This window comes from Psammomys obesus, unplaced genomic scaffold (assembly GCF_907164565.1).
Source record: "Psammomys obesus unplaced genomic scaffold, mPsaObe1.curated_primary_1811, whole genome shotgun sequence".
Lineage (NCBI taxonomy): Eukaryota > Metazoa > Chordata > Mammalia > Rodentia > Muridae > Psammomys > Psammomys obesus.
The window spans coordinates 24,074,797-24,097,681 of NW_026585895.1; the positions used below are offsets into that span (position 1 = coordinate 24,074,797).

Sequence of the window (22,885 nt, forward strand, 5' to 3'; positions counted from 1 at the left end):
GAAAGAAAGAAAGAAAGAAAGAAAGAAAGAAAGAAAGAAAGAAAGAAAGAAAGAGAGAGGAAGAAAGACAAAATGGGAACCGTGTGGCTACTATGACCTGCAGTTCAAGCAGCACCATCACTAGTTTGGCTACATCCTTGTCCTCTGACATGGACAGAGCATGGCACATCAGGTGTATCACTGTGAGGTCCAGGCTATGTGGAAAGGTGTCCTCTGTTATGTATAAAGAATGCCACCACCAGCTTAAGAAAATAAGGTACCTGAACGGGAGTCAGACAGTGTGCCAGTGAACACCCCTCCTCTGTGGTTTCGGCTTCTAAGTCCTGCCTTATGCTCCTGCTCTGGCTTCCCTGCGTGATGGCTGCAGCCTGTAAAAACTGGAATAAGCCCTTTCTTCAAGCTCCTTCTGTTCATGTTTATCACAGCAGCCGACAGGTAAACTCAGTTCCTAGTCTTTCCAAAGATGGTTTAGGCACACACTTGTCCTGAAAAGTTTCAAAGCCCCTGCCAGGCGCTGGGGAGAGGAGCCTCTTCTGTGCTCTGCTCCTCCTCAGATCTTGGCACTTGACCTCCAACTGAGGAACTCCCAAGTGCCGGCCTTGCCCACAGATGCTATGCTCTTCCACAACAGAGAGCACATCTTCATCCTTGTAGCTCCCACACTTTCATACAACTCAATACTGTGGGCTCCACCAGGAGCTTGTCCCGCTCCTATTCCAGGTGTCCTGCATGAATATTAGTTCTCATGAGTAAAATGATCTTCCTGTACACGAAGAATCTAAGGCTCTAGTATTAGCAAGCATCTGCCAGGGCAATAAGCAGATGCTGAAACTTGAAACCAAGTACACATAACTCCACAACCGATAAGCCTCACATTTTATTGTTCTCTTGTGCAGTTTGGAGCCGAAACTATAAAGCCCCGAAAATAAGGATGAATTCACAATTATGGGCAATTTGTGGGCATTACACACACACACACACACCAACGTCCAAAGCAATCTAGAAATTACAGTGAAACAGAAAGCATATTATAAACAAATTCTCTAACTAGCCCCCATCCCACAAATTGTTTTTATCATGTGCAGGCAAGGACTTTGGGGAGGGCTGTTCAAAATCCAAAGGGCACACTATCTTAAGTAGCTACAGTAGCCCAGCTTAATCCCGCCTATTAGCTCTCCCCATGAAGTCAGCCATGTCCCAAATCTCTGTCCCCATACCCCAAATCCACAGCATCTATAGGCCCACACTATTCAACAAAATGGACCTTTGAACCAGAACCCGTAAGGATTTAAAAGTAGATCCCTTCTGGACAAAGTCATCTCTGAAAACACCTATGGGGGAGCCCGAGACAGAAATATGTTGGGCAAGAACAGAAAGTTAGTGCACAGGGGTGGAGGTGGGGATCATGGTTCACAGCCACCTACAAAATGGGCACAGTGGGTGAAAATGCTAAGGCCCTGGGGGACCTAATTAAACATTTTAAGAAGAAGCACTTGGTCCCAAGCCTGGCACAAAGTAGGTGCTCAAGTGGCATCTGCTCAATGACTGACAGGCTAGCAAGCAAAGCTTACACTTGTCCTCTGCCAATCAAAATGGGGTCTAAGGAGGTGGGAGCTGAGAAGCCCTGCAATGGATACAGGAACTGATGGGAACACTGGAAGGTGGGGAAAGCTCATCCCCCCCCCCCCCAACAAGAGAAAACGAACAAGAATCAATTCCAATCTGCAAGGGTTAATGCAAAACCTGCTGGCCAGGAGAACTGAAGAGTCAAACAAATATCACTGTGCCACAACCAAAAACAATACCAACAAAAGACAAAAAATCCAAACCTACTTTCAATTCCAAGCAGCCGGAGCCACACACAAACCAGAGGATTTCCTCCCAACTCCAGGAGTCACAGAAGGCAGACAAGGAAATGCAGCACATAGTCAGCCCTGCACTCGATGCTGAGAGAATAAGGAGACCCTTAAGTGTGCCGAGACAGATGCCCAAGCCTCTGCCATCTCCCACCATTAAGCTAGAGTCTAGGACCTCACAACCCTCCATTCCCAAAACAACCTTCGGACGCAGCCACGCCCAAGATCCCCAGAGAGCAAGCTCCAGGAAGCCGGGCAATCCACTCAGGGCACTGGGACCAAGGCACTGGGCTGGGACCTCACCACAGTCGCCTGGCTTCAAAGCCTCAACTTGGCAGAGCTGCACATGACAGCGAGGGCGGGGACTGGATGTCACTAGTCATAAGCAAGATGTATAATAAGAAGTGGCTCGACTTTAAAACTCGGACTTCAAAGAGCTGAGAACTTTTTGCTACATTGGGAGAAGTGGAGGAGACAGAAATCAGTGACTTTTGTTGGGAAAGGGGAACCAAATTCAGGGCCTTTTTCATGCTAAATAAGCACTCTACAGTTTACCCCTGAACTACACATCTAGACTCTTCATGTTTAATCAGGAACAACCTAAGCCATTCCCAGGCCATTTAACAACTCCACTTAACATTCCTCATTCTCACTCTCTACTTTCCAAGATTCCAAATCTTTTTTTTTTTTTTTTTTTTTTTTCCCTAAGACACAAACTCACAGAGTAGCCCTAGCAGGCCTAAAATGTACCATGTAGACCAGCCTGGCCTCAAATTCACAGAGACCCACTTACTTCCCTGCATCCCAAGTCTTGGAATTCAAGGCCTGTGCCACCAAAACCAGCCCTCAACCTCTTTTGTGTAAATAAGAAAAACAAGAACCTAATTTCCTAGAGATCTCTTTCCGTAAGTCTACCAAAAGGGCTAGGCAAATCCTAATTTTGAGGGCTTTCTACTTTTGAATGTTAATCCAAATAACTTTTTTTAAAAAAGGCAACCTTGGCAAAATTCCATATAAATGTGCACAAGATCCTAAAAATAAATTTTTCCTAGGTGATTAAAAAAAAAAACAACAAAGATCAACACCATATGGTTTAGTGAGCTATCAAAAGTTCCTGAAATAGAGGCTGGGGAGAAGGTCTGGTCAGTCAGGGATTGGGGATGACCAGGGTGGCTCTCAGGAGCTTATCCTCCAACCTAGCCAAGTCCACAGGCTCCAATTAATTTCAGTAAGCGTTCCTGACTCCAAAAATAGCATGGAGGGCTGGTAAGGTAACCCCTAACAGGTAAGGGTGTTTTTTAAAAAAGTAACTAAGAAAGAAGCAGAAGCTGTGTTCTCCTGAAGTCTAGCCTTTCTAGAAATCAGAAGAAAAAGGTATTTCTTCAGATTCCCAAATCGAAGCTAGCCACATCACCTGGAGCACACAAGGCCATACAAAAGAAAGGGTCAGGGGCTGGAGAGATGGGTCAGTGGTTCTTCCAGAGGAGCCAGGTTCAATTCCCAGCATGCACACGGCAGCTCACAGCTGTCTGTAATCCATACCCTCACACAGACATACATGCAGACAAAACACCAATGAACATGAAATTTAAAAAAAAAAAAAAAAAAAAAAAAGTCAGCCTGGCCCTAACCATCCTATTTGTGGCCACATGCTGTTTCCTTGTTGCTGTCCCTGCTGACCCTTCTTCCCAGCCTTTTTCTGAGTTCCTATCTGTTTTGTAGACACAGTGCTGCCCAGTTCACTAACTGCTGGAAAAAAGCAAACCATATCTCAAAGACTCTGTCCGTTAAAATAGTAGTTTTGGACACTCTGTTCTAAAAGGACAGTGGCACAGGATATCAACCTGGGTTCAAATCCTGGCTGACCTAGGTGACCTTGGGCCTGCTTCCCTTCATGAAAACTCCATGAGCTAATGTGCCTTAAATGGACACTAAAAGGCACTCAGCCTCCATCAGCTCTCTCCCTCCCACAAACTCCAGTCTTAACTGTCACCTCTCACCTGACCTACTTCAAAAGCCCAACAGAGTGCCCTGCCACCCATCTGTCCCCAAGCCAATCTCCTTTCCTCCAGACCACTGCTGCCAAGGCTCTGCTCCAAAACACAGCTCTGACTACATCATCTCCCAGCTGAAAGGCCTTTGACAGCTAGCTATCACTTGCTCATGGGAGCAGGTCCACACTTTTTGGCCTGGCATGCAAGGCCTCTGCAATCTGGCTCTCTCTTCCCAGCCTCTCTACCCAAATGCCAGGCACCGTCTGTTCTAGAACAAACCCCCAAGCATCACTTGTTTTCATGCCTTGCAGCCTCTGTTCATTGTGCTCCCTTCATCCAGAATGCACTCCCTCCCACCTGGCAAAATCCTACACAGGCTTCATCTCCTCCCTCTGCTCCCTGATGCCAGCCCAGAACCAACACCAACTCCTCTTCCTCCTCCTCTTCCTCCTTTCTCCTGCTGTACTAACTCCTGTTCACTAACTCTGCTGCACTAACTTTCTTTAGGACTGTGTGTGCTACTGTCTCAGACACAGACACAGGCCTGGATCTCAAAAGGGCATGTCACACCCCAAAAACTAACTTGAGGACTTCAGAGAGCCAAGGACCATCTAACAAAAACCCCAACAAAGACATAAGAAGCCCTCTTTGAATTGTTGATTAGAACTTTCCAAAACAGCATAGGCTTTCGCTATTGGTGTTATTGCTATTGGTTGCCCCCGGGGTAGAAAGGAAGTCCCTAATTTTAAGCAGGCACCATGAACTTCAGACATTGGTCTCAGAAGCTCCTGAGCTGGAACTGACCTAAATGCCTCCTCCCTGAGAACTTAGGTTTCATGGTACCAGAGGTGCCATGCAAGCTCCCAAAGGAGGGAAACAATCAATAGCCTTATCCAGCTATGACATATATGGACCACACGCCGGCTAATTTTATGTCAACTTGACACAAGCTAGTCATTTGGGAAAATGCTTCTGACTATAAGCAGACAAGCCTAGAAGGGCATTTTCTTAATTAGTGATCAGTGGAGTGGGCCCAGCCCATTGTAAGTACACCCCTGGGGTTGTGGTCCTGGGTAACACAAGAAAGAAAACAGGGTATGCAAACCACCAGGAGCAAGCCAGTAAGCAGCACTCTTCCATGGCCCGTGCATCAGCTCCTGCCTCCTGGTTCCTGCCCTGACTTCTTTCACTAACAGACTACAATGTGTCCATTGTAGTCCATTATATTTGGCAGTATAAGCCAAATAAACCCTTTCCCTCCAGGGTCCCTCCAAACTTGCTTTCGGTCATGCTGCTTCATCCAAGTAGTAGCAAGCCTAACTAGGCAAACCACATCAACGACCAGCCTGAACCTGTAACACCTTCACGGATACTTTGCCTCAGACTGTGCACAAATGTTCTATTTGTGAGACTGTTTGAAACTACTGCTAATGAAGGAAGCAAAGGAGGCTTAGGAAGGTGAAATCCCTTCATAAATTCCATCGGCTCAAAACTCAGGTCTCCGTCCCTCCAGACAAGGCGTCTTCTTCCCAGGTCGGAGAGAGAAGGTATGATGGAAGAGGTCCCTTGGGCTTAAACAAAATACTCAGAGAGGACACTATCATAGGAGAAAAGTGTAAAGATCTCAAGTGCAGCAGGACTTGGTGTCACTGGGGCACCGAGTTCATTCTCAGAGAGTGAATACCAGCTGGGTAGGAAGCAACAGAACCCCAGTCTTCCCGACTATTCTCACAGAAGCTAGATCCAAAGTCAGTGACAAACCTGGAGGCAAACATGAGAAGCACTTCTCCCTCTAGACATGGTCTTTAAGGAGACACCCTGTCTCTGAGGAGGATGTCTTACCCCCACTTTGGCAGCTCCCTGGGGAAGCCCCCCCTTCTGGCCAGCAACTACTCTGTAAATAAACACATCCGAGTAACTGGGGTGTGGCACGCAGAATTGCTCCATCTAAATAAAATGCAATTTACTGTTGTGAATCACAGAGCAAAACACTACCAAGGTCCAAGAAGCTTCTCGTGTCCTCAACATCTCAGAAGGTAAATAGATTTTCATAAAAACCAGACAGCTGGTTAGCAATGGCCCTACACCAATAGTAAAAGGCCCCTTTGGGCTGGCCGGTTCCTTATCTTCTGTAAATCACCCCACCTAAAATCACCCTTCCTGTCTGTTCAAACATTTCTGTATGTACATCTAATTGCTTAAATATGAGCCAAACGCCTTAGAGATTAGCATAAAACCAAGTTCTTATTTGGACTTCTATAAAAAGAAAAATTTTTAAATTAACAATTCTTCACCCCAGAGCGGAGGACCGAACCCCACAGAGTGAATCCTTTATTGCTAAACTAAGTCCCCAACCCCTTTAAATGAATAATTTTCAAAACACTCCAAACAAATGGCCCAGTTCTGCCACCAGGCCTGACAACCCGAGTTCAATCCCTGGGGCCCTCGTGGTGAAAAGAGAACCAACGGCTCCAGGCTGTCCCGTGACCCCCCCCCACTTTACCCTGATATAGACACACCCACACATCTAAACATGCTCACACTAAATAAGATGTAAAATAAATAAACTGTTCAACCAACAACTCAATCATCAAGCTATGAATTTAAAATGTGGACCAGTTAGAAGAGAGGCGAGAGATGTCTCAGGTACCTATGAGCCAAGCATGGCCATAAACAGTTTATAAGGTCTTCTCTTTGGTCCTGGCACGAGCTCCAAGAAGCAGGCATTACTATTCTCATTTCACAGATACGAAAATAGGTCTCTGTCACAGCTACACACAAAATTCTTGTGGATCAAAAGTCATGATCTTCCGGTTGGGGGGGTTGGGAGCTTGCCTCATATGTGCAGATCCTGGGGTTTGACGCCCTTGACCAGCCAAAAAGTAAAGGGAGGAGATAGGCTCAGTGGCACACACTGCACTCAGGATGCTAATCTGGGCAACAGAACAAGATTCTAGCTCTTAAAAAACATGAGGGAGAAAAAGGAGTGTGTGTGTGTACACATACATATATCTGCAGTGCCGTGCCGTGGTTATAAAACACCTACTCCGTCTGACGAAGGCACTTCATTTCACAAAAGGCAAACTTTAGTGTATAAAACAGTATCCCTGACAGCTAAGGGATTAGCTATAAGAATGTGCTGGCAAAGGCTTATGAAGGTTGCCATTCATCATACAAAGCTACTTTATATGTGGTTGTTATTCTTCATTAACACACAAAATTCCTTTAAGCTTAATTTTTCCCAGACATAAAAGCACTCAAAAGGCTAAAGAAGGGAGCAAATTTAGACAGATTAAATTAGCAAACTCAGCAACGCTGGGAACTTCAGTTTGTCTGAATTTACAAGATAAATTTACTACCATGACAGTTTCCTTACACTTTTGTTCTTAGATTGGCCTAAATCAGAAAAGTTTTTATTAAAAACTGTATCTAGCCGGGCGGTGGTGGTACACACCTTTAATCCCAGCAGGTGGCTCTCTGTGAGTTAGAGGCCAGCCTGGTTGACAGAGGAAGTTCCGGGACATGGGTGCAAGGAGAAACTCTGTCTCAAAAAAAAAAAAAAAAAAAAAAAAAAAAAAAAAAAAAAAAAAAAAAAAGAACAAAATGTTACTTAATAGAAATAAAAATGATATATGCTTCTAAATTATTGTGCAAACAAAAACGAGATGAGACGCCATACAATAAAAGTTTACCGTTAAAATGCAGGCACCTTGTCATTCTTAACAAAACAAAAATTTTCAACACCCAAAACACTTAAAAGACACGTGCTGTCTAACATACCGTGTTTCACCAGGCCCCTACACAGAACCCCTCTTCATCACACCTGAAACCAATTCAGCTTGCACCCCTGACAGGCTAATAATAAACTCAATCCCAAAGAGATTCCAAGTCATTATTTCTTTACTTAGAAAAGAAAAAAAAAAAAAAATCAACTTCTTATGAGTGACTAAACCTAAATGTTCCCAAATCATGAGAATAATAATAATAATAATAATAATAATAATAATAATAATAAAGTACACAGTTCGGACTTTTTTTTGCCAAAAAAACCTTTTTTCCTGAATCTAATTGTGCCTTTATTAGATTTCGGCTTATTTTGTGTGCATGGGCACATGCTACAGCCATGGCTTGTGAGTAGAGATCAGAGGACAATTTGCAAACGTCAGAACTCTCCTTCTACCACATGGGTTCTAGGAATGGAGCTTTGGCCACTGGCTTGACAGTGGGCACATTTACATGCTAAGCCCCCAGTTAGACCTGTAAATCCACTAGCTTCCAGTTTACAGGAAACAGGGGGACAGGGCAACAACATTACCACCACCACAGGAAAAGGATTTCCAAATACAAGGTGATCTACAAGTTCTTTGCTGAAGATCAATAGACACGAAGGGAAGCAGGAAATAGTATTTTCCTGTACTGAAAAGGAATGAAGGAAGAAGCAACCACTAAGACAGCAGAAGATGTGAATACTGGGTTCACTCTTGATACAAAAAAAAAAAAAAAAAAAAAAAACAATAACGAATGACAGCTAAGGGACAGGCAGCTAATGCTGAGATTGTTTATGTGATAATGAAGCGATTTTTTTAAAATCCTAAGTTAGAAATGTATACTAAAGTTTGTGAGACAAAATTACATTATCTGTGCGCTTTCAAAAAAAAAAAAAAAAAAAACTATGGTTTCACATATTTACAAGACAGTGAATACTCTATTTGCCTTCTAAGAGACTTAGAATATATATAAGACCTGAGTGTACAAATTCTGTAGCTTTTTTTTTTTTTTTTTTTTAATTTACCTGGTTTGGGGTTGAGAAGATTGCTCAGTACTTGCCACACAAACTTGAGTACTAGAGTTTAGAAGCCCAGAACACACATTTAAAAAAAAAAAAAACAAAAACATGTAGGCAATGGTGGCCTCCTGTAATCCCATCACTTGGGACACAGAAACAGGCGGGTCTCGGGGGCAAACCTGCTGACTCCTCTGAACTGGCAAGCTCTGAGTTTAATGGAAGACAGAGTGATGGCAGACAGCGGTGGTGCCTAGGATCCGAACAGCCCCCATAGGCTGGTGGAAGTGTTTGTGCAGGATTAGGAGGTGTGGCCTTGGTGCAGGAAGTGTCACAGGGGCAGGCTTAAAGGCTTCAAGAGCCTCAGCAATCTTCAATGCATCCCTTGCTGCCTACTTACAGCTGAAGATGTGACTCTCCGCTGTCCCTGAGAGTCCACTATGATGGCCTTTAATCCTCGGGAACCGCAAGCCCAATTAAACCTTCCCAAAAGGTGCCTTGGACATGGTGTTTCATCACAGCAACCAAGAGTACCACACTCAACATCAACTTTATGCCTTCATACACATTTGCTTACACGCACGCGCGCGCACACATGCACGCACACACACACACACACACACACACACACGCACACACACACACCTAGTATACTTTGCTTGACTCAGATTTTGCATTTATTTAACTCCAGAACCCTTTCCCCCTGGGGTAACTAACTTTTCTGAAAATTGATTGTTCATGGAACCCCCTTTGGAAACTCCTGCTTGTTTTCTTAGACAAATCACCCTGTGGGAAGGCTACCTTAAGGCACGCGCAAGTTAAGAACCATGGACAAGGCAGCTAGAATGCAGTGGTGCCCACCTGCAGTCCCAGCACTGAGGAAACTGAGGCAAGTGAACAGTGAGTTCCAAACTAACCTGGGCTGCAAAGCTGGTCCCTGCAACAAAAATAAACAAACAAAATCAAAATCGCATGCTGGCAATCTAAGAGCTACTCACTGCTTCTGTGTCTCCTGCATCTATAATTACAGTCTCTATGACATGTTTTGGTTTGTAAATCCCTACAATACACAATTCCACTGCAAACTTGGCCTTCGTGAAATTAATCTTGACTTACACCCAGTCGTTTCCTTTCAATCCACAGAGAAACGATTGCAAACTCGTCCAGATTGCTGCCTTTTCAGTTTCAATCTATGTTGAGGTATTTCCAAGGAATACCAACACCTCTCCAAGGGAAAGATTAAAATACCCATAAAAAAGAAAAAAAATTCAACCCCCTCCTGGGGACCACCTAGAGTTTGCCATCACTTACTGCAGAGGCCAGGCCCTGATGCCATCCTCACACAGCAGCATAGTCGCTTATCAGCAGGTCCTTCGGATACCTGGCCAAGCAAACTGCGAGGGCATCATCTGACCACGCCACCCATCACACGCACTCCACAGCTCAATGTCTTGCAGCCACTTCCCACTACTTTCTTGTAGTGCTCTGAGGAAAAACTACATCCCATGCTACTTAGGGTGGCCTCTACAACGGAAATGTACTCAAAAGAAAACAGACATGGCCAACAGAGAAATATGAGATGCAAGTCAACACCAGAAGAAAATGACCAGATTTTATGCTTCCCCTGCCTAGAGGAGGCCATTTATAATGTCCCAAACACTTTCGTGCACTTTGTCATTTGACCCTCAAAACTCTGGAGGAATCTGTTTTTCATCATAGCAGCACAAAGTACCCAGCACAGCTCAACTTGAAAGCGGACAGCTTGTCAGCCCTCAATTAGCCTCTCTATGCAAGGAATGTCATCTGAGCAGTGCGGAGCCCAAGCTCCCAACAGGAATGTCTGGCCAGTGTCACAGCAGCACACAGGACAGTCTCCCGGGACTCTGCTCGGTGGTGATTACAGATGGCTAACCACACGCAGGCAGTCAGGTCTTTCCTATGGACCAGCTACGCATGGTGGCGCATGCCTGCAGTCCCACTGCTCAAAGCTGGAGACGAAGGGATCAGGAGTTCAAGACTAGCTGCAGCTATTTACTGAGTTTGAACCCAGAACAGATGCACGAGACGGCTCAGCAGATAAAGGGAAAAGGGGGCTTGCCATCAGTCTGACAATCTGAGTTTGAGTCTGGCCTCGAGCCCTACCCCCCAGGAAGGAGAGAACCAACTTCCATTGGTCGTCCACTGATCTCCACATATGCACAGTGGCATATCCAGCGTGTGTCACACACACGCACACCCTGAATGTATTTTTTCATTTTTTAAAACTACCAAAAAGTCTTCATATATCCAACCCACTCAGCACCTGTCCGGGACTGTCCAATTATGTTTTGTACCGTCACCCATGGAGCGCCCACTGCTGCTCATACCAGTATCCCCACAGGAGAGAAGCACACTGGGTAACTACACACTTCTTTTTCCATTTTTTTTTTTTTTTTTTTTTGAGACAAGGCTTCTCTGTGTAGCCTTGGCTGTCCTGGACTCCATTTGTAGACCAGGCTGGCCTCGAACTCACAGCCTCAGCCTTTCCCCTGTTCCCATTACTGGAATCAAAGTCGTGTGCCACCACACCCAGCTGTAACTAAGCATTTTCAAGAGCAGACTAAAGACTTCTGAGCAATCAAACCACAATGGGATAACACCTCACACATATGAGAACAGCTGTTTGAAAAAACAGATGTTACTAGTATCGTGTGCAAAGCTATGGAGACAGGGGGAACCTTTGCACACTATGTGTGGCAAAATTAGTATAGCCATTACAGAAAACAGCATGTTAAGTTCCTCAAAAAATTCAACATAGAACTCCTTTCTGTGATCCAGCGATCGCCCTTGGTGTTCGCATTCAAGAAAATAAAGTCAGCATCTTTGAGCAGACACCTGCACTTTCATGACCACTGCAGCACTCTTCAATAGTGCTACATACAATATAGCCTGTATGTAGACGCCACCTAAATGACCGTGAGTGGACAAAGAAATGCATGCGAATGTGCAGTGGGGCACTAGACAGCCATAAGGAGGAATGCCTCCCATCATTTTTGACAACACACATGAGGCCAGTGGGCTACATATATGAAATAGGTTAAAAGTGAGCCAGACACAGACAAATACTGTTGTGGTCCCATGGATTATATGTGGAATGAAGTTCAGGCCAGACACTCAGGGGGCAGAAACAGGTAGATTTCTGAGTTCCAGGACAAGCCAAAGCTATATAGTGAGACCCTGTCTCAAAAACACACCAAAAAAGAGCTGGGCATTGTAGCACATGCCTTTAATCCCAGGACTTGGGGGGCGGGCAGTGAGAGGCAGGGAGATCCCTGAGTTCAAGGCCAGCCTGGTCTACAGGGTAAGGTCCACCACATCCAGGCTTACACAAAGAAACCCTGTCTCAAAAACAAACAACAGTAGAAACAAAACAAAAAACAAAAGAAAAGAATGCCAGATTCGGAGGGAAGGTAGTGCGGGTATTGCTATTGCGTGTGCCCACTTTACTGTGGTGACACTACACGCTGCATACTTATGACAACTAATGGTGTACAGCAAGAAGATATTAAGTCTTTACTCTCCACACATATGCACCGAGCTTTGGCATATACGCCACTTGGGTTTGTGTCTTGGATCCTTCTTGGCTCTCATGCAGCCTACACACAGCTCTCTGCTCTCCTGAGGTCACTGAGCTCTGGAAGTGGGAGAGCCACCCAGAGTACTTGGTGCAGTGACATTTAAAAACTGTAGGTCAAGGCAGTCGCGGTGGCGCAGGCCCGTAATCCCAGCACGCTGAGAGGCAGAGGCAGGCAGATCTCTGTGAGTTCCAGGCCAGCCTAGAATACAAAATGAGCCCAGGACAGATAAGGCTACACAGAGAAACCTTGTCTTGAAAAAAACCAAAACCAACCAACCACACAAACAAACTGCAGGCTCTGGAGCTGGCCCAGCAGTTCGGAGTGCTTGTTCTCACAGAGGACCCAGCACCTACAGGGCAGCTCACAACCATCCATAACTCCAGTTCCAGGGATCCAACACCCTCTTCTCAACTCCGACTCCAGACATGAAAGTGGTGCACATACACACACACACACACACACACACACACACACACACACGTGACATACCCATACACATAAACAAATCCATTAAAAATTTTAAAACATATTCTGTCTCTTTATTCCAAAGAAGTAAATAATTACTTTTTTTTTACGTGACTAACACAAGACCCCCACCATCCAAAAGCTTACAACACACCGAGCCTGTGGCAGCACCTTTCATCCAGCACATGGGAGGCAGAGGTAGGTGAATCTCTGTGAGCCATGGCTCTGCAACACAGAAAAACCTTGTCTTGAAAACTGGGGGTTGGAGGGAAGGGGAGCTTATAACAGGCAAACAGGTGAACAACTTAATTATAAAAGGCAAAAGGAGAAAAATATTTGAATAAATGCACAGGCAATGTGCAGGAAGATTAAGGGGTGAGGGGCGGGAAGGAGTCATTGAAATGTGAAAGACAGAGAGGGGAAATTTTCATGATAAATTGTTTCTTTGAGCTGTGTCTTAAGGATTGATGCAATTTTCAGTTTGGGGAAGAGAGGAGAGAAAGAGCCTTATCAAAGGCAAAATTCACGTAAGGGACTAGACAATAAAGAGTCTTGTCAGTTTAAAGTAAGACGGGCATGGCTACTGCCCTTATCTGTCCTCAGACCAGCTACAATGCTTTTAGCTGCAGGTAATGGGGGCCGGGGTAGTGTAGGAGACCAGAAGGAGGCTCAGGGGCTGAGAGTACTTACTGCTCTGCTCTTCCAGAGGAACCGGGCATGGTTCCCAGCACCTGTAACTCCAATTCCAAAAGGTCTGACGCCCTCTTCTGGTCTCCTGCACACACATGGTGCATACATGTCCAAAAACTCCCAACACTCAGGGAGGCAGAGGGAGGTGATCTCTGTGAGTTCCAGGCCAGCCTGGTCTACAAAGTGAGTCCAGGACAGTCAGGACTACACAGAGAAACCATGTCTTGAAAACAAAACAAAACAAAAAAAAAGAATAAATCTTTTTTTAAAAAAACAGCGTTATATAAGTGACTTAAAGGGTATTCTTAAATCTTCTGTGATCACGCAGACCTCTCAGTAAAAAAGATTAAACATATTATAAGCTATATATAATTTATATATAATAAAAGACTAGTGTTATGAATCATACATTTGTATTAAATTTGATTTTTTTAATTTAAAGTTTTTAAATTTTTTAAAACCTCATTACTTTAAAAAGTCTCGCAGAGCGGTAGCACATACCTTTAATTCCAGCACACAGGAGGTAGAGGCAGGCACACCTCTAAGTTGGAGGGTAGCCTATTCTATGAGTTTCAGGACAGCCAGCCAGGGCCACAGAGAAAAACCCTGTCTCAGTGGGGGTGGCAGGAGTTTCAAATTTAAAAAAAAAAAAAAATCATTACACACCAGAATTAACCAGACTCAAAGGCTATATATCTCAGTGAACTTTTGGGGGGGATAGGGAGACTTTTGAGACAAGGTCTTCCTAAAATTCACTATGTAGAGATGGAACTCTATGTAGAACTCTCAGCAATCTGCCTGTGTCTGCTTCCAAAATGCTGGGATTAAAAGTATACCCCACCACACAAGCCTGGCTTACAGTGGCCATTTGGAATGGAAGCTTTGGAGCCCACACTAGATTTTATACTTTCAGTATTGAACACATTTAAATGCACTTATGCCACCAAAAGCAATCAATCTGTGACAGAGTTAGAACTAGAAACACAACTTTATATCCGCTTTCCTAACTCTTACCTGCATTCAGTTCTTCAGCCCTTAATATCTAGCCTTTCTTGTTCTCATTCCTACATGTTACATTGTATCCACATGTATATTTGTTTACATATATGCAGATACTGACTAGATTCCACATTTGAAGAATCTAAAGAGACTTAGATTCAGCCGGTATTTTAGTTTATTTTCATTAAGATATAAATTGATATGCAAAGCTTGTACTAAGCTAACCTACCAAAGCCAGTTTCCTATCCACTTTATAATAAGCTCTTATCCTTCATACCTTCTCATTATCTTTACTCCAGCTGTGTACCATTAGCATTTTTCCACACTTTCTATGCAAGAGCCTTTTAGAGTAGCTTCCATTTTATGGGCGCCAGCTTAATTAAAAACAGAGACTATAAACTATAAATCCTTGTAAACGGATAGAGGGCATTTAAGGCAGGGGTTCTCAACCTATGGGTCTCCACCTCCCCACCCCACCACTGGGGTCAAACAACCTTCTCACAGGGCTCGTATATCAGGTATCCTGCACATCAGATATCTACAATATGATTCATAACAACAGCAAAATTACAGTTATGAAGTAACAATAAAAATCATTTTATGGGCTAGGCATGGTGGTGCACACCTGTAAATCCCAGCACTTGGGAGGCAGAGACAGGCGGATCTCTGTGGGTTCGAGGCCAGCCTGGTCTACAGAGCAAGTCCAGGACATCCAAGACTACACATAGAAACCCTGTCTCCCAAAATAATGATGATAATAACAATATAGCAACAATAATAAATAATTTTATGAGGAGCTGTATTAAAGAGTCACAGCAGGAGGGGGGTTGAGGACCACTTATCTAAGGCAAGAAGGGCAGTGAGGTACCAGAGTCAGTTCCACTCTGTTGTAAAATGCTCCCCACACAACCCATGACAGGTGCTGCACTGATATACAGCCAGCGTCCGCCCACATATAAACATTAGCAAAAATGCTGTTTTGTTTCGTTTCCCCTTGGAAAGCACGGACATTTCCTTCTCTCCCGTACCGGCTAATCTGCCACCTACTGCTCTGGCGAGCACTGTCTTAGGCACTAAGAAATACGATCCTCCTCAGAGAGGTTATACCTCATGGCAGTTCTACGGCTGGTTGATTCAGCAGCTGAAAAGAAGCCACTGTGGTTTTAGGCACCTCCTGCCTTTGAACTGGGTTAGACCACTTCATGCTTCGTGAAATGCTGCAGATATGCAAGCCATAATCGGTGCCACAAACCTGGTCGCCAGTTAGTCAGCGACAGCAGGTGCCGTTTTACTAAAATTGTCTCGAACTCTAGATTCTCTTCCTGGGGCTGGTGACGAACCCTGCTAACCCATGAATATGTGGTCAACTGACAAGTAGTCAATAGCTGAATTGTGACTGGGTAGTGGTGGCGCACACCTTTAATCCTAGCGCTTGGAAGGCAGAGACCGACGGATCTCTGTGAGTTCAAGGCCAGCCTGGTCTACAGGGTGAGTTCCAGAACAGCCAGCGCTACACCATGCCCCTCCACACACACGCGCACACACACACACACACACACACACACACAGACACACACACACAAAGCAGAACTGTGGTAGGAAGGGTAGGAAATAATGCTGTGAGCTTTTTACAACAATGCCGCCCACCCGTGAGCCATTGCGTGAGCCTAAGCCTAGGCAGAAGAACCCTTCAACTGAAGCCAGGTCTCAACTCCAAAGACAGAGGCTGGCCTGTGTGACAAGAGGCAAGGGAGGCCAGGACAGGGAAGGTTGCTCTCTGCAGCAGTGTCATATAGGACAGTGAGAGAAGAGCTACTCTTTCGTTTCCATGGATTTTGTTTTTGAAATTCACACATCTAGTTCCGCATCGACAAGTACTCAATAAACATTAATATTTGATGCTCTGTAGCTCAAGTAATTTAGAGCAAAGCCTAGCAGCGAGAGAGGATCTTAACAGATTATATGGAAATCGTGACCGGCACCAAGTTTCAGAAGTAATTCGATACCCCCTATACAAATGGCTATACACACAGTGACTAAATCCCAGCAGATTGTGGCCAAGCCTGTGCTTTCCAGACTTGCAGTGGCTAGAAGCACATGTGTCATTAAAGACATTAGGAATGTTCACATCCTACGCCACTGGGGACGCTTTCAAGGGCAGCCAATACCACTTCTAGAGATCGTGCTGTGCTGACCAGCTCTTTTTGCTCTCTTACTCCCCATCTCTTCCATCCACAATAACCTCCTCTGTGGGACACTCTGTCTCCCACAGTCCCATCTTGTGGGTTTAACGGGGCCTGCCAACTGGAATTCTTGTTTGGCCAATCTGCGTTCTTTCCACATTTCTCTCAGGTTGGCACTAAGGGCTAAGAGGCAGCTTCCTGATGATATGAGATTTTGGAGCCAGAGGCTGTGCAAAGCCACAGTGACTTAATAATCACACCCCATCTAAGTCAAAGGGCTCCAACAGGCAAAGGGAGATTTCTGTTCAAAAGCATCAAAGACCAAAATAGATTATCTGGTTACGGTAACATATGTAATGGATTTCAGTGGAGTCATTAAAACAGCCCAAGAATGAACACACAAGAATGACATGAGAAAGAATATACCACATGGGCATAAACTGACTCTAAACCGCACAAATGCAATCAGTATATGCATCTTGAATGTACCATTTTGCCTCAGTACATCCTTTGGGCAAAAAGGCCATCCACAGTGTTAACTGTTTCTTTGGCTCTTCTCCACCCCTCAGAGACAATGAGTCAATCCACCATAGGTGTGTGATCCTGGGTATGCTGGGTAAGAAAAGAAACTGCTGAGTCACTGTGATTCTATCTTAAGTGGCTGAACATTCTGGGTTCACATTTATCTGCAATGAACAGTAGTAGCTGGGAGACACTGGGACTAATAAATTCTCTCATGTAAGTGGCAAAATCCATGCTGAAATCCATGGTCTGTGACCTGTCTCTGCAACTTTTCTCTTGCCCTTGTCATTTCTGTCTATGGGATCCTTCTTTCTAGAACATTCTCCTCGATCACTCACGCTCACTGAGGACCTTAAACACAACACTCACTCTACAAAGACAACTGACCAGCAGCACAGCAAACAAAACCAGAGCTCCTTTCACTAACCACAAGATAAGGCTTCTAAGAGCCTTCTTCATGGAAAGCTACACCTCCCCCTTCTGTTTCTGTCCCCTTTTGTGTACACTGACAGCCTTCCAACTCTACTAGGAAATACTGTTTCATAGTGTTCTCTTCTGCTTTCCCCTCCCAAGGAAAGGCAACCATTTCAGATTTACCCGTCAGTGAACAGATACCAAAGGATCTTCTCCTGAGTTTAAACACCATTCCTTAATGTTATACAGAGATACCCCTCCAAGAGTAAGTCTTAAAAGCTGACCATGAAGCCACGAGTTGTGCCACACACCCGTAATCTCAGCACACACAAGGCTAGAGCAAGGAGATGATCACAAGTCTGAAGCCAGGCTGGGCTACGCAGTAAGACCTTCTGGAAAACACAACAAATAAGTGCTTTCTATGAACAAGTTGTTCAGTCATAAGAGAGCTTATATGGGACCAGAGAGATGTCTCAACGATTCAAAGAGCTGGCTATGCAGGACAACCTGAGTTCGAGTCCCAGAACCCACAGTAGGAGAGAGCTCCAGAAGTTGTCCTCTGACCTACACCTACACACACACTACCACTTGGAATGCACACCCACTTGCTACTCCTAAACAGGCAAATGCATCAATTGCAACCTATTACTGCTTCATCATTTAACCGGTAACTTAAGAAGAGACTTATGTAGCATGGGAAGTATAACAATATCCATCTATGGACCAATCAATAGGACGGGCACATGACTCCAAGAAAGGGCTATTCAGACAGCCTGACAGAAGCCAAGATGAAGGCAAATGGTGTGTTCATCCTTATTTTTAAAGAGATGTTGGTTGGAGAGAGAATCTCCTCAGGAATGTTATCACTGATACATATCTGGAATATAAATCATGCTAGACCCTGCAGCCTACTTGATAAAAAAAAAAAAAAAAAAAAGAAAGAAAGAAAGAAACTGAAAGTAAACAAACAATTGGTCAGTGTGTGATCTCCTAGGAGGATGTTTAGTTATCATTATTAGAGAACTGTTTTTAATCCTTCCTATCAGCACAGAGTTATAAGCCCCACAGTTCTGGAACCAAAATAACCATAAATGAAACACTCTCAGGGGCGGCCACACATTCTGTCTGTGGGGTTTCAGCAAATTCACAGGCGGCTTACATGAAAGGGAGGAATAGGGAGTCAGGGACCTTCCAGGGTGAGTTCAACTCCGTCACAAGTGAGATCAGGCAAACCGATCTAACTTCTGGGCCCCTGGCATACTCCACTGAGAGGAGTAGGGTTAAAATATGTAATGAAGCTCTCTCAAATTGCTGTTACATGGTTCCAATATTACAACACAGGTTCCAAAAGCCCTGGATTTCCCCAACCCTTGTAGTCAAAAGGTTGCAATGTGATTTCATTTTGGGGATGACCGTGAGAAAACTAAATCCCAGGAAGGCTTAACAGGCCTATAGGGCAAACACTTCTGTCAACTGGTTTTACAAGGAAAATAAGCACTTAAAAGACACTTCAGAGCCAGGTTTGGTGTCACATGTCTTTCATCCCAGCACTTGGGAGGCAGAGGCAGGTGGATATCTGGGAGTCCGAGGGGAGTGGGGTCTATGTAGTGAGTTCCAAGACAGCCAGGATTATATACTGAGAGCTTATGTCAAACAAACAAACAAAAAATCCAGGTCATAACAAAACCATTCTAGAGACTAACACAGTGTGTATGTCTGTGTCTATGTGCGTGTGTACGCACACACACACTCTGTCTCTGTAAATTTACTCCCACACAAGTTAAACTAAAGGTTCCATTAAAAAAAAAAAAAAAAAAAAAAACAAAGTGGTGAGGCATGGCGATGGCACTCAGGAGACAAAGGCAGGCAGATCTCTCTGAGTTCAAAGCTAGTCTGATCTACAAATCAAGTCCAGGACAGCCAGGGCTCTGTTATACAGAGAAACCCTGTCTTGAAAAACCAAATATAAAAAATAAAGTTTGTCCCCCACCCCCCAATAAGGCCTCATGTATGTTGAATAAGAGCATAAACCTATTTTCCTAACTAGGAAATTCTCATCCTAACAGAAACAAAATATTTATGATTGAGTTTGAAGTGCCTGATGGAAACAGACCCAACTAACCTCCCAGCTATTACGGCAAGCCTCATTATAATATGGATTATAGCTCTACTAGCCCAGGGACAGGGCTTTTAATGTTCTCTGGGAGATAAAGAATTAATCAGCAACCCAGAAAAGAAGTTGTCTAAAAATGGATGATTTAGTCAAAGTAATTCCATTGTCTCTAGAACTGTGCCCTCAATCACCCAGCATCAAAACCCTCTACAGCATCAAACAAATTCTATGTGGTTAAAGAGTCAAAATGTTCTTCTGGCTGTTATGGGAAGCAGAAAAGGGCTGACTACAAATCAGTTATGTTTTAGCTCCACAATGAACATGAATTATGATAATTTAGACATTCTGGTGGTTAAACCAAAAAGGCAGGAAAATCAATACTTTTGAGTTCCAGCAAAAGTTAAGTTTGTGGCACCAGAATTGCAAGACAGGAACATGGACATGATCTTAAATTTATTTCTGAACTTCCCTGCCTCCACCAAAATCAATGACACTATTTCTCATCCCTTACTGCCGAATCACAATAGCTGGGAAGCCTGGAAACACCGAATTGGCTGATAAGCAAAAATCTCTAGGAAGGAATCCTGAACAAAGTCAGACACCAAACTTCCTTTACTAGGCATGCTTTTCATTGTACGGGCACCAAGATCTATTTATGATGCTTTTTGACTGACACCCACAAGCATTCTGGCTGACACAAACTTTGCAGATTGTAGGGAAGTCCCTGTGAGCTTTTTAAGTAGCCCAGATGAGCAAAACACTCAGAACACTGCCATAATGAGCACCTCTCAGGCGCTCATAAATTCTTTCATTCCCAGCAATCAAGAAGCAGCTGTTAAAATCCAGGAATCTTCCCAGTAGCCCATCTGAAATACCTCCGGGCTGCCCGGAGAAGCTTCTCAACTGCTTTCTTCTCTCTCTCCCTCCCCCATCCCAGGAGTGCCAGCCTGGCAGGATAAGGATGACCCAGGAAGGAGGGGAGAGGGAGTGTAGAGGGGAGTAGCGGATCTGGTGAAAGCAGACACGCAAGACCCCCCTTCTTTTTCACCACAAAGAGAACCAATCCTCAGTGCCAGCCAACCAGGTTAGATCTTCCCTCCCCCAGCACATTAACTTCGGTAGTCTGATGAGGCTGGCATTTCTAGAGTTCGCGACCTCGGCCACCCTGAGACTTTTCCAAAAAGACTCTGAACCAGCAGCTAGCGGCATCTCAGCTTCTCTACAGGTTTAGTAAAACTCGGCTTGCCTTTTACCTTTTAACCCGCCGGGACGCTACTCCTGGGGTCAAGTTCAAGATGAAGGTGCCCTCCTCACCTCCCCGAGTTCACTCTGCGGGGAACTGTAATACCCGCTGCTCCAGGCACACCGGAGCCGAGGCAGCCGGGAGAAGCCTGTCACAGCCCGGAGTCCTCCGCCCTCGGTCGCGGCGCCGCGTTTCTTCTACCTGGCCAGGGCCGCATTTCCTCCCCGGAGCCTTTACACAATAAGTCAAGTTAAGTTTTAGGAACGCCGGTCCAGAGATCTTGCCGTCTGCAGACTCGCTACACAATGCCCCAGGGCTTCCTTCCCGGCCAGCCGTTCCGGAAAGCCGCCGCGCCGAGCCCGGGGAGCCCCCCACACCCACCCAAAAGTCCTCCGGGAAGAACCCGCATCCTCTTGACGCCGCCCAAGGACAAGGGGACTCTCAATCTTGACACGACCCTGCACTCGGCTGGCACCAACAGACCCTCGAGGTCCATTCCCAAGGTCCACACCCCAACACCAACCCCACCAAGGCAAGAAATGCGCGTGCACCCGCGAGCCGCAGCCTGCGCGAGCCAAGCACTCACTTTCAGCCCACAGCGGGCGATACGGGTTTCCCCGGCTCAAGTTCGCTCGGCAACTTCGCGACCCGCGCGCCGCAGCGACGCTCGAGACCCCGCGGTGCCAGGCACCCCGCCGGCACGTCTCCCTCTCCCAGGTGCCCGGCGCAGCCCAGGCCCCGTCTAGCCGAGCGAGGGGCGGCTGGGAAAGCCGTGGGCGCCGCGTGATCCCGGTGTCCCCCCACCCCACCCCACCCCCCCAGCCCGGCTCTGCTGCAACCCGCTCCTCCCGGCGCGCAGGAAACGGCCTGCACCGACTCCCCGGCGGCGCCTCGTCCCAGGCCGGGAGCTCCGGCATGCCCGAGCCTATTCCCGGAAAGCTCCCGCTCTCCCCGGCGGAGGGGGGGGGACACCCGAAACTTTCCCACCAGCCTCGCTCTCGTTCCCCGGGCTGCTCCCCGGGACCCTTCCTCCCCGCCGACTCCGGCAAGAGACCGGGCTGCGGGTTCCCGGAGGCCCGCAGCGGCGCCCGGGCACCGGGAGTTACCTGGCGGGAAAGTTTCCAGCTTCCGGCGCGGCTCCCACCCCGGGGGCCGGGCCTCGGGGCGCGGCGGGCTGGGGCGCTCGGCGGCTGCGGCTCCTGCGGCTGCCGAGCCGGGCTCCCGCAGCTGCCGCCGCCGAGACAGCGCTCCGGCCCGTCCCCCCGCCTCGCTCGGCCCACACCGGGACCTCATTGGCAGCGCGAGTCCCCGCCCTTGCGCGTGTTCCGGAAGGCACCTTCCCTGGGCGCGCCCGCCGGGCCCCTCCCGGCCGGAGCTGCGGGGCTCGGGGACCCGCTGGGGCGCGACGAGCCAACTTTCCGCCCGGCGCCTTCGCTCCATCCTCTCCCAGCGTGGTCCCTGCGCGGGGCCGAGCTTCCCTGGGGAAGGTTGCTCCCGGGGGGGCCTCGCCTGAACCCCTGTGGGACAGGACCGGGCGTGTGATTAGTCGCCCCCTCCCCCTTTTTAGCCGTTTTTTAATCAGTAGAGTAGCCGCTGCCCTCCGAAAGCATCCGTGGAGGACATATGGGAGCAATTAGCCAAGCTGAAGTTTCCTCGGATGCCTTAGGGTGGCTTTGTTGGCTTCTCTTCCCCTCGCTTAACTAAACACAAACAAACACACTTAAAGATGGAAAGTGCATCTCGCCCCACTGCACCTTTTAGTTCCCAGAAAGCGAGTTTGGGGTGCTTGGGGATCGGTGAGCAAGGCCTGGGGGTCTGCTGCCTCCTCGAACCCTGCCTGGAGGTGTTGTCGGGGCTAAGTCCACTGGCCGGCGTCTAGCTTCCTCGTTGGGGGGGGAGGAGGGGGACAGACAAAGATACTATTATTAAGTAGGCTGGCGGCACTAAATTAAACTCCCTAGTTCCCAAAATGTTATTCCCAACAGAACAAAAGTTCGAGAATGGCC

The 22,885-nt window shown here is 46.4% G+C and overlaps 2 protein-coding genes across 4 annotated transcripts in view; one reads left to right on the top strand and one right to left on the bottom strand.

Moving 5' to 3' along the window:
- Tanc1 (tetratricopeptide repeat, ankyrin repeat and coiled-coil containing 1) overlaps window positions 1–22,051 on the bottom strand; it is a 226,749-nt gene extending 204,698 nt beyond the window's left edge. For 2 of the 3 annotated variants that reach the window (XM_055600204.1, XM_055600202.1), the window contains exon 1: window positions 21,986–22,051. The gene's annotated coding sequence lies outside the window, so the exon portion shown is untranslated. Of the gene's footprint in view, window positions 1–7,304; window positions 7,324–21,985 lie in introns of those variants that run through there. The other variant, XM_055600203.1, reaches the window with a different exon arrangement.
- Window positions 21,795–22,421, top strand: LOC129671083 (translation initiation factor IF-2-like). The gene has a single exon (XM_055599713.1). The coding sequence runs from the start codon at window positions 21,795–21,797 to the stop codon at window positions 22,419–22,421; it is 627 nt and encodes a 208-aa protein (XP_055455688.1).
- The last annotated feature ends 464 nt before the right edge of the window (window positions 22,422–22,885 follow it).